Raw genomic sequence first — 10638 nt, 5'->3', positions numbered from 1 at the left:
GGAGATTGGCTACCAGTGGATTGACAGGGGTGTAGACGTAGCTTCTGTAGATGGCGGAGGAGATGGACGAAAAGTAGGTGTTTTGCTCAATGGTATCGGAGGTTTAGGCGCGGCCCCTGAAGGAGGTGGTGTCCTCGAGCTACTCTGTGCTTCAGAGTCCGACAGATACGATGCATTTGAAGAGGCACCTGTATCTATACCACCGCGCTTCTTAAGCTTAGGCATTCCGCCCGCGAACAAACCGCCTAGCTGCGGTGCAGATGGAACACTATCGTCACCTCCAGGCCGTTCATTCCCAGCACTATTGCTTCTCAGTCTGTTCACAGCGCCTCCGGGGACAGGGGGGGCAAGTCCGCCTGGTGGTTTAGGCGCCATTCCCGGAACCGGCGGGGCACCAGCAACAGGAGGGCCTCCCGAGCCTCCGGATGTCTTTCCAATAAGAGGTGCAGATCTGTCATTTGTAACGGTTTTCTTGAGCTTTGTGCCCTTGGAGATATCTGAAAGGAGAGCAGTCTATTTTCATATGTTAGTTTTGTTTATCAGGCTGGTCGACATAACTAGGTGACCGATACAGGTTGCTTACCCTTGGAGGACCGCCCTTGGGAGGTCCGGCAGCCTTTCCAGGCATCGGTGGCGGCGGCGGAGGGGGAGGGGGCGGCGGAGGCATCTTCGCGACTAAGTGCAAGAGTGGTGACTATTCAGCTGAAGATTGGCGAGATGTGACGCCGTTGGGAAGATGGTTGAATCATATAGCGGCCGTCCAAAGGGGGCGGTAGCCGGCCTTTTGTACCTGGTCGTAGACTATTCTTCTGCCTGTTCGGCTGGATAGATATGAGTCCACTTCCGGGTATCGTGAAAAAATGCTGCTGGCTGACGACGTCTTGCGCGTCTAAGTCGTCAAAAATACCGCCAGAGGAGATGCCTGATGCTGGTTGATGCTGGTGTTGCTGAAGGTTGATTTGGTGACGATGGGCGCTTGTGGCGGTGCAGGTCTCTTACATAAGCAAAGTTATTTTTTTTTTTTTTTGGGACATCTTCAACGACAGAAAGACAGGACGACGGGGCAGAGACGAGGCAGAAGACAGCAGCAATTGGGCGGCCGGAAGGTATTGGCCATGAAGCGAATAGGTCTGCAAGCTCCAAGACGAGCTCAGGGCTCGCTCTGCCAGCTCTGCGCCTTTTCTACGTCCTCGATTTCACGGAGGTTTACGGTATTATCACCGCGCGCAGTCGTTTCGCGGAAGAAGCCATGCGATATATTCAACGGCGGAAGGCCTGCTTCAGGGCAGAACGAGTTGAGATATAGATACTCATCTACTATAGCGGCGGCACAGCCGGCGACCCATGACTATTCTGCCGTTCGAGATGTCATAGCTGAGAGTGATGCGATAATATCGGGTACAACGATACCTTCAGAGGAGTCGGTCATTAAGATCTTAAGGCAAAGTCAGGCCATAGTTGATGCAGTTCAGTCGGTTGAGGCGGCGAAAGTGCAGACAGATACCAAACCGAGGAAGGACGCTATATCCTCTCTCCTCAACCTAGATGATGAAGAAGAAGCAGTGGCAGGGCGGAAGGTGTCTCGGACACAGAAAAAGGATCCCCCTAGATCTACGTCAGCTACCGCTATATCGAATAAGTTAAACGAGCTGCTACAAGACCCGAAAGTGTTCATATCGCCGGAGATACTGAAACTCTACACCTCGATCCAATGCCAGCTCAAAAAAGCAGACTATATACCTACCATTTTCGCCCTTTACGCTAATAAGCCATCTCCACGGTCAAGCGGCGGGACAATAAAATATAGCCCATCCAGCCCCAAAAGCCCACAAAATGCAATTCCTCCTACCATTGCCAATGACGCTCTGGAAGTAGCCATGGAACAACGAAACCTTTCACTAGCTCTCGCCATCATAGACACTGCATTCTGCACGCCAGCATTCTATCGCTCGAAAATCATCCGACAAGCATCGCTTCCGTTTTTAGGTGTAGTAGCTACGCCACCAGCAGCATGGGCAATAGCATCGTACCTTTCAACCCTCCAGAATACCATGGACGTGTCTACGGCCAGGGGGATAGCCTTCTCCGCCATTCTTGCATACGTTACCTTTACCGCTTCTGTCGGACTAGTTGCGGCAGCCACTTCAAATGACCATATGAGGAGAGTTGTGTGGATTCCCGGTACTGCTTTACGAACTCGTTGGTTACGGGAGGAGGAACGCCAGGCTTTGGATCGAGTTGCACAGACTTGGGGCTTCAGTGATCCGCTCATGCGAGGCGAGGAAGTAGGAGAAGAATGGGAGTCGCTGCGTGAATTCATTGGGATGAGAGGGATGATTTTGGATAAGACGGATCATATGGAGGGAATGGAATAAAGTAGGCAGGGCACGACTTGTACCTTTTGCACTTCGTATTTATACTATACCATTGTACTTCTACAATTCAACTACGACATGCAGGACACGGTTAAAAAAAAAAAATAAAAAAATAAAAAAATAAACATGAACGGATCATAAGTCTCATCATATGCTGAGTTATTGATTTTATTTTCAAAGATTAGAACCAAACTACCGAAAGCTTAGTACACTCTCTTTGGTGGGGACATGGAAGCCTTGATAGTAAGACTTCCAACGTTCTGCCAGCCCTTCTTGAGCAGGGAGACGAGGTAGTTGATAGCCAACATGATATTAGCGATAAGCTCATCCTCGGTCATACCAACGTTGCCGACGGCAACACCCAAGCAAAGCTCCTTCTTAAGCTGGAACTTGATGGTGGACTTGACGTCGTTCATCTTGTTGGAAAGATCCTCGTTGTGGGAGACGGGGGTAGGGAATTTACCGGCTATTGTCAATTAGTCCATCTGTCTTCGTATCTCAAGACTCTAATATGGGAGTACTCACCCTTGGAGAGACCGGGACCCAAGAGACGAGGAATCTGTCGGACAAGGGCGTCGGAAGCAAGGAAGGCATCGTACTTGCGAGCGAGCTTCTTGATGAGCTTCTTGTTCTTGTTGAGCTTTTTCAAGTCATCGGAGGACATGGCATCGACGCCGAGATGCTTAGCACGGTCGATATCGTGCTGGTCACCAAGGACACTATCCATCCAGTCAGCCACTTATCCCCATCAATCTTTCTCCTATCACATTTGCATTATCGTACCAGATGCTCATTCTTGGGCGGGGGACGGTTGGCAGCTTGATGGTGCCGGAGAAACGCTTGTCACGTTGAGGATCATAGTTCTTCAAGCCGATCTGGAGCTCGACGGTCTCAACGAAGTTTCTCTTCTTCTCATTGTGAGAGTAGTCCAGAAGCTGCTGGACGTTGGTACGCACTCCGGCTGTTCGTCAATCTCGTTAGCCAATTTGCTCTTCTATTTCCTGTAATCGAACACTTGTGATCCAACAGCGACTCAAAACGTACCGACTGTGATTTTAGACATGATGAGAACAGTCTTCCAGAAGAATACTTGAAAAGGATTCTTATGGTGAGGATTTGCGCGTTGTCGACCAGAAGGTTTTTTTCCAATCTCGAAGTCGCTTTTTCCTTCTTTTGGACTTTTGCGCATCGAAATGTGGGAAGCCCTAAGCGCTAGCCGCATTAGATTAGGGTTGATAAAGTCACGTGTAGATAAGCCAATCTCATGTATCGACAGTAGGCATATTAGGTCTTTAACTTAGGTCCATTCATCAGCAGGTATAGATTATACAGGATGATTAAGGATAAATAAAGAAAAGAAGTCAGTGAAGTCATAAGTCATAAGAGCAGACCATCCCCAGCGGTGGGATAAGGCGGTCACCTACACCATCAAGATCAGACCCAACATCAACCCGAGCGAAGCCGCATCTCTCATACAACCGGATAGCGGCATCGTTATCCCTCTCGACTATCAGACTGACATATAGCTTGCCAATTGATTTCCTCTCGCCATCCTCCTTCGCATAGTCCATCATCCTCGAAATCAGCATCTTCCCAACCCCACGTCTAGCCGCCTCCGGTAAGACAAACATCGAGACTGCAAAAGTTGCGGCCTCGGCATCCTTAAAGTCGCCCTCATCATCAGGCTGCATCCAGGCCATGGACAGAAACGGATCCCAGACATATTTCATACTCGACCCAACCACTTTAGGGCCCAGTAGGACAACCATGCCCATCCATTCATTGCTCTTTAGCTTTTCCACTTCCGCTACACTGGCCGGAGCTTCTGTGTCATGATCAACGCAGACGGCAACAAAGGTTCTTGACATTGGGTTCTGAAGTCTTTGGGCCCATTGTTCATCCGTGAAGGCGCTCTCACGTTCATATTTGGAGCTGAATGCCTCTGGGTATGTCTTTAAAGCTCTCAGCCGAGCAGTTCTGTATCGGCTGCAAAGGGCCGCTAGGTCTGAAGGGGCAACTGGGCCCTTAGGCACTTGAAGTATTTCCATCCTGATGGCCATCTTTGACTTTTTCAATTGGATAAAGTGATACTTTGGTTGGCGATTGAGATATAGACGTGGTGATTAAAATGTTGGTACGTGTCGAGGGAACTTCATCGTCTTTATAGTTAGGCAAGCTTGTCTCATGGTCGTATTGGCTTAAGAGTGACTCATGATAACTATCCAGGGCAAGGATGGGATCTCAACGGAGTGATTCCACTTGCAGTGGAACCGTCAACCCGGGGCCCCGATCCAGGAGCGTGGAACCGATATATTTAACAGTTGTACGAAGAAGGGCTGTAATGGTAGATCTATATGACTCGAGTGGATGACTAGACGGTCCCGAGTCTGGGGGTTTAGAAGGAAGCTTGTCAGGAGCTGTCTCTGGTTCTCTCAATGCAGGCAATTGGTATCTCGATATCTGAACATCGACATCCACATCTACTGCCATGATATTCAGGGACGTTATACGTAAAAGGAAGGGCCGTGTAATCGTTGCGGTGCCCGTCTCCTTGCTCGGTGCTTTAAATCTCTACATCTACAGAGCACCAGCACCAGCACCAGCAACCCAGACTATAGCCTGCCACTACTCGTCGAGAAGCACACAGCCAATGCAGTCCCCTGGCCTAGTGAATTAACTCGTCGACTGGCTGATCATCCATCTGTCCGTCGACCAACGGCTGGAAGAAGCAACAAGCGGCTCTTCGTCTACCAACGCCCGCAGAATCCTGTTGCCTTGGAGTCGCAAACCGGCTAACCTGTCCTCTTCCAGCCACCGCAGTTCTATAACTAACGCCAAACGCTTCCTCTCTCCTTGCTCCCATCATCCCTTCGCATCCTGCTCGTCGTCTCTGTCTGCCGCCGTTCCCATCGCCGTCGTCGCCAACTGTCGCTGCGCCCAAGCCAAAAAGTCACGTTGTCTTGCCTGGGGAATTTTTTTTCCTTTTTGGCGCCTTTCCTAGTTGAGCCTTGCTTGCCACCAAAAACTCCTCTTCCTTCTCATCGCCAAAAACGACCGACAACACCACCACCAACCATCAACGAGACCGACAGCTAGACAGTCAGACAGCCAACCAGAGAGATACCACCGGCGTTGTCTGTCAGCGCGCACCTCACCCTATCCACCGGACTCCCTCATCTTTTGCGTCCTGTAAGTAATAATAGAGAGAGAGAAAAAAAAAGGGCGAGGTTAAAAAAGAAAATCCTCGCCTGGCCCCCCTGTGAAAGGTGTCTTGTTCGGCCATCCCACCGCTTCACCAGAGCAACCACCCGACCACCACCACCCAACAACAACCACCAAACCGTTGATAGCCCGCTCTCCTCGTCTCCTTGTCTGTCCTGTTTACCATCTGCCGCTGCTCGATAGGCAGGACAGTCGACACCGCTGTCTCCAGGCTTACGCGTTCGCTAGCTAACCGCAATCACAGGCAAACCGACTCTCCCTCACTTTTCCGCTCCCCTCTCGCTCGCTCACCCTTCTATCCCCTCAAGCCCACCGCAAAGTCTATCAACACCGCCAAGATGGGTATGTCATTTTCGAAAATGCTTGATAAGCTATGGTTTGGCAAGAAGGAGATGCGAATTCTTATGGTCGGTCTCGATGCTGCCGGAAAGACCACCATCCTCTACAAACTGAAGCTTGGCGAGATTGTCACAACCATCCCCACCATCGGTAGGTCCAATACTCGAGATGTTACTCAATAAGTCGAGTCAAAGAAGAGAGAAAGAAATACTGACTGGCGTAGGATTCAACGTTGAGACTGTCGAGTACAAGAACATTCAATTCACCGTGTGGGATGTCGGTGGTCAGGACAAGATCCGACCACTGTGGAGACACTACTTCCAGAACACCCAGGGTATCATCTTCGTCGTCGACAGCAACGATCGTGACCGTGTTGTCGAGGCCAGAGAAGAGTTGCAAAAGATGCTCAACGAGGATGAACTACGGGATGCTTTGCTTCTCGTTTTCGCCAACAAGCAGGATCTCCCCGTAAGTCACATGTTTAAACCAATGTCCATACATTATTTGCAGGTACTAATTTAACTGTTAGAACGCCATGAGCCCTGCCGAGATCACCTCACAGCTTGGTCTACAGACCTTGACACGACGTGCCTGGGTAAGTCCCGTGACCTTTTTCTCTCTTTAAAACTCCTGACTAACGCAGCCTAGTACATCCAATCTACCTGTGCCACTACCGGAGATGGTCTCTACGAGGGCCTCGAATGGCTCGCCGGCGCCCTGAAGAAGGCTGGTTACGAGTAAATGCCTCTCTATTTAATGGTTAATATGAAATCCTTATCTCTGCAGACATTACTGTTGTATCATGATGGTGCAGAAGCATGGGGGGAGGCTTGGGACACAGGACATTGTTTTTTCATAGGTCTTGTTGCTATTTCTCCTTGATGTCCTACGTGAAAACAAACGCTTCTTACCAAATCATCTCATTTTCTCGCTTGTCCTTAGCTTTCTTCCATGTTTGCCATCAGCTGTCTGCCTGATGTTGTCTTCCTTTCCTTCTCCTGTTTCCCCTTTTTTTTCACTTCCCCCCTTTATTCCCCTTGCCACTTTACATATATTTGATAACTGCAACATCCAGGCTAAATGAGAAAAAAAAGGTGTCTAGGTGCAAGGACTCTTATGCTTTCCTTATTGCATATCTACAATACCATTCCCTTTTCCTACAGACATGACTTTTTTTCCTTTTTGTATGGAATTGCATTGTCTTATAGTCATGCAGGAGATACCATCTCTATGTTGATATCCTGTTTCCCCCCTCCCCTTCTTGATGTTTCCTGGTTTTATTAAAAGAATGATACCTACGCATCTATATTCCTTCCCCCTGTTGACGTATATATCTACAGATGTCTCTACCCCTGCCCGTACCTTCCCACTACTCTGGCTTCTATAGACCCGGTCCAAGCCGTAAAAGAATATTAAACTTATTATGGTCTATTTGCCTCTTCTTACAGCTCCTCCTCCATCTGATACCAGAACCAGCTACCTGTTGAGAAGTTCGGCAGCTCCCCTTTTGCTTCTTCTGTTCTATGTGTATGGTATGAACATGGCTACTATGTTCTGTCTCGGCGCAACACTGTCTAGTCATGGCTATAAAAACCCATCATTTTGGTTGCCCAGCCAGCAGCTGTTCTTTCTCATGACTCCCCCTCCACAAGCTGTGTCTGATATTTGTCCAACCCTTCTCCCACTCAGAGGAATAAGCAGCTATTCCTCTTGTCTCTATCTCTCTCTTTCTGTCTCTTTTACCATTTTCAAAGCCATATCTACCAACCTAGATCTGGCCTCCCTTCATACATATCCTTTTTCCCTTTATTGCACCTCCGAGTCTCGGCTCATCATGGCAAGCTGCATCTCAGCGGACTGTAGACCAAAGTCCAAAAGCGAGCAGCGAGACGAGAAGAGAAGATTTCTAGCTAAGCTCGACGCCGCGTCTGAAAAGCTCGAGGCTTATGCTCGTAACCAGCAGGAAACTCGCGTCGAGAAGTATGCACTTATCAACGTGGCGGCAGAACAGATTGGATCGCCAGGGCATACTCCCCAACAATACCGCGATGCATACCAAGACTTCACTGATCTGTACGGAGACTCCTTTGAGGATGAGGAGACCGAAGGCGCCGAGGATGGTGAAAGCGTTGCCTCAGATTCCACCACTCTATCTGAGAGGTATAACATGTTTAACATCTCTCCAACAGCCCTTCGTATGGCTAGGGGATTCCCTGGCTGGGCTCCTTTCTATCCTAAGGGAACTCAAAGAGCCCATGGATCAGATTCTGGGTCTTCCTCATATTCCTCAGAGAACACCAATCAGGCTTTCGGATATCTACCAGATATAGGTTACTGCGACTCTTTCAGGCCTTACCAGCAGACAGCCCATTCAGATGACGAGGAGAAAGAAGATAAAGAAGAATACTGCAGCTCAGTTCAGTCCGTGACTTACTCTCCTTCTCCAGGCCTAGAGCAGCCAGAATTTGGCCCTTTGTCACTCTCATCCCTCTCACCTCCACATAGTCTAAACTATTCAAACTCACTCTACTCTTTATCCTCTTCTGGAGAATCTAACAATAACAATGACAATGTGGATGCCAAACTGGAGGAGGACGAGGGAGACGAGGGAGACAAGGATAAAGACACGATCATATACCCTAGCATCGAAACAGATGATCCAACAGAGCCGCCAACTACCCAGCCAGAGGGAGATTCAGATGATACTCTCACTGACCCGGATAGAGAGGAATCAGAGTCGATAACTGGTGGCAGCGATACTAGTGTCCGACGCACCAATAGGCCTGTTAACCACCAATTCTTCTATCTTCACCACCGAGTAACTAAACGAACCGGTACTAGCAGTGTTGTGCCGGAAGACAGCAAGCGTACTAAGGTGAGAACACCACACCACTTTCACAGTCTTCTATTTCACTAATTACTCGAGTATTCATTTGTATGCGTAGGTTGATGACCCAGAATATGAATAGACGCGCTCTGTTCAATCCACCTTCTCGATTTCACAGTGATTTATACTAGACATTTTGAGGCGGAAACCTGGAATTCCTTCTCAAAAGAGACCTCATTTTGGGAGTTTCCTCGGTCTTTTCTTTAGGGAAATGTGTTTTGACCTCCATTGGCTTGAAACTTCCTGGAACTTTGGGTAAATCATGGAGTGGTCATTTTGTTGTTTTCTCAAGATACAGAGAGCTCATGTTTTGCATCTTCAGGGAACCGGCGTTGGAATCCCATACCTAGAAGCAGTTTAACAATGAAATGGCGTTTCAATTTCTGACGCTAACTAGGTAACTAGTTAACGGCCTTAGGTAATTCGTTATGAAGTGAGGGTAAAGATACATGACGAAAGGTTGGGAAAAGGGGTAACTCCCGAAAATGCCATGAGCCAGTCATATCATCCACGCTGAAGAAATCGACAGTTAAGTTCTTACATGGGATTTGATAAAACCAGCTCCTCCATCGACTCCACACCGACTGCTGTTCGCAGGTGTGGACCAGCGCGGTTCAATACCATTGACCCACCAAGAAGCAGCATGAATAATCTGAACCACGCTATCCAACTCCTCCTTCGAGCGGGGAGCATATATCATGACAAACCCCGTAGGTACAAGCCTAAACATCCACCACCAGCTATCTCGAGCAAGCGGGTGCCGCTCACCCCATCCCCGTTCAATGACAAACTTGACATCCGCTGGATGGAGAGTCATATGAATGCTCCCATCAATAGGGTGGGCGTGGCATATTTCTCCATTACATGTAACTCTATTCGGTAAGTCGAGAGGAGTGAAGAGACCTATGCTATGTTTCTCGAAGCATGACGTTCCCTCATAAAGCCGATCGGAATTGGAGAGGGCAAGTTTCTTAATTTCTTCTTTGAGAGCAGCGTACATGTCGGGTGTGGCTTGCTGTGTGACTTGTCTATGAGGGATGATTCCTGCAATTTTTGGACGTTGTCCTGTACGAGGAGGCAGGTATTTGAGGATTCCAGTCTTAGGGTTTAATGTCTCGGGGATATGTGGTGGTTTAAAGGGGTTCCGGAGGGCAAAGATGCTCAGTAAGCATATCCGGAGGTATCCCATTGGAGTAGAAGGTGTCCCGCCGGGCCCTAGGGAGAGAAATTCAAGGTATCCAGCTCTAACTCTACGGACGAGCAGGACCGCTACCAACGTCGATGCAAGCCAGATCATCAAGCTGAAGAGTGGAGCATAGACATTGGCGTGTACCAGAGCGTTCTTCATGTCTACCTGGATTCTGAAATCAACAGGAGGGAAAGTAAAGTTCCACTGCATCTATTAGTGATTGACAAACTGAACTGAACAGCGGTGGCTCACTAAGTCTTACCAGCGTTGAAAGACCGACTGTGGTACACCAATAACACTCAGTGTGTCGGTTTATAACCAACGACGAAAGGACGGGGACTTTGAGTCGGAGCAAGCTCTCAACGCTCAGCCTTCTCTAGGTTGTAGGGTGGTATAAGTGATAGAGGTGAAGAACAAAACATCGACAGCAAGAGAAGAACGACGTTGAGTAAGAATATATACGGTTGGATTCTGCTATCACGGGATCTTGGATGGCGGTGCCTAAAAGGGAAGTCGAAAGTCCAATCGCCGAACTCGACGAAAAAAAAGGCGATATCGAAGACGCAGCAAAGAAGCCGAAGCTCGAACAGCTCATCAGCTTCGCCGCGCTGGCTCGTTGTCATTGA

The 10638-nt window shown here is 48.7% G+C and overlaps 7 protein-coding genes across 7 annotated transcripts; 2 read left to right on the top strand and 5 right to left on the bottom strand.

Annotated features, from left to right (window-relative positions):
- Positions 1-9: 9 nt before the first annotated feature.
- On the bottom strand, positions 10-997 carry TERG_07990 (uncharacterized protein; the record flags this gene model as incomplete). Its single annotated transcript, XM_003231642.2, has 2 exons — positions 584-997; positions 10-513 (listed from the first exon to the last, which is right to left on the bottom strand). The coding sequence occupies exons 1-2, from the start codon at positions 665-667 to the stop codon at positions 10-12; spliced, it is 588 nt and encodes a 195-aa protein (XP_003231690.1). The 5' UTR covers positions 668-997.
- A 334-nt stretch (positions 998-1331) lies between these two features.
- Positions 1332-2473, bottom strand: TERG_12624 (uncharacterized protein). The gene has a single exon (XM_047751559.1). The coding sequence runs from the start codon at positions 2318-2320 to the stop codon at positions 1943-1945; it is 378 nt and encodes a 125-aa protein (XP_047607429.1). The 5' UTR covers positions 2321-2473; the 3' UTR covers positions 1332-1942.
- Positions 2474-2578: 105 nt separating this feature from the next.
- On the bottom strand, positions 2579-3597 carry TERG_07988 (60S ribosomal protein L1; the record flags this gene model as incomplete). Its single annotated transcript, XM_003231640.2, has 4 exons — positions 2579-2841; positions 2901-3094; positions 3159-3336; positions 3420-3597. 4 exons carry the CDS (start codon positions 3595-3597, stop codon positions 2579-2581), a joined length of 813 nt encoding a protein of 270 aa, XP_003231688.2.
- A 148-nt stretch (positions 3598-3745) lies between these two features.
- TERG_07987 (uncharacterized protein) lies at positions 3746-4435 on the bottom strand (the record flags this gene model as incomplete). Its single annotated transcript, XM_003231639.1, has 1 exon — positions 3746-4435. One exon carries the CDS (start codon positions 4433-4435, stop codon positions 3746-3748), a length of 690 nt encoding a protein of 229 aa, XP_003231687.1.
- A 1500-nt stretch (positions 4436-5935) lies between these two features.
- On the top strand, positions 5936-6677 carry TERG_07986 (ADP-ribosylation factor; the record flags this gene model as incomplete). The annotated part of the gene is made up of 4 exons (XM_003231638.1): positions 5936-6086; positions 6160-6404; positions 6466-6531; positions 6585-6677. The coding sequence occupies 4 exons, from the start codon at positions 5936-5938 to the stop codon at positions 6675-6677; spliced, it is 555 nt and encodes a 184-aa protein (XP_003231686.1).
- Positions 6678-7359: 682 nt separating this feature from the next.
- On the top strand, positions 7360-8853 carry TERG_07985 (uncharacterized protein; the record flags this gene model as incomplete). The annotated part of the gene is made up of 1 exon (XM_003231637.2): positions 7360-8853. One exon carries the CDS (start codon positions 7360-7362, stop codon positions 8851-8853), a length of 1494 nt encoding a protein of 497 aa, XP_003231685.2.
- A 499-nt stretch (positions 8854-9352) lies between these two features.
- On the bottom strand, positions 9353-10222 carry TERG_07984 (uncharacterized protein; the record flags this gene model as incomplete). The annotated part of the gene is made up of 1 exon (XM_003231636.1): positions 9353-10222. One exon carries the CDS (start codon positions 10220-10222, stop codon positions 9353-9355), a length of 870 nt encoding a protein of 289 aa, XP_003231684.1.
- Between the last annotated feature and the right edge of the window lie 416 nt (positions 10223-10638).

The sequence above is a fragment of the Trichophyton rubrum genome (genome assembly GCF_000151425.1).
Source record: "Trichophyton rubrum CBS 118892 genomic scaffold supercont2.11, whole genome shotgun sequence".
Taxonomy (NCBI): Eukaryota; Fungi; Ascomycota; class Eurotiomycetes; order Onygenales; family Arthrodermataceae; genus Trichophyton; species Trichophyton rubrum.
This window is presented reverse-complemented; position numbering and strand designations above follow the sequence as displayed.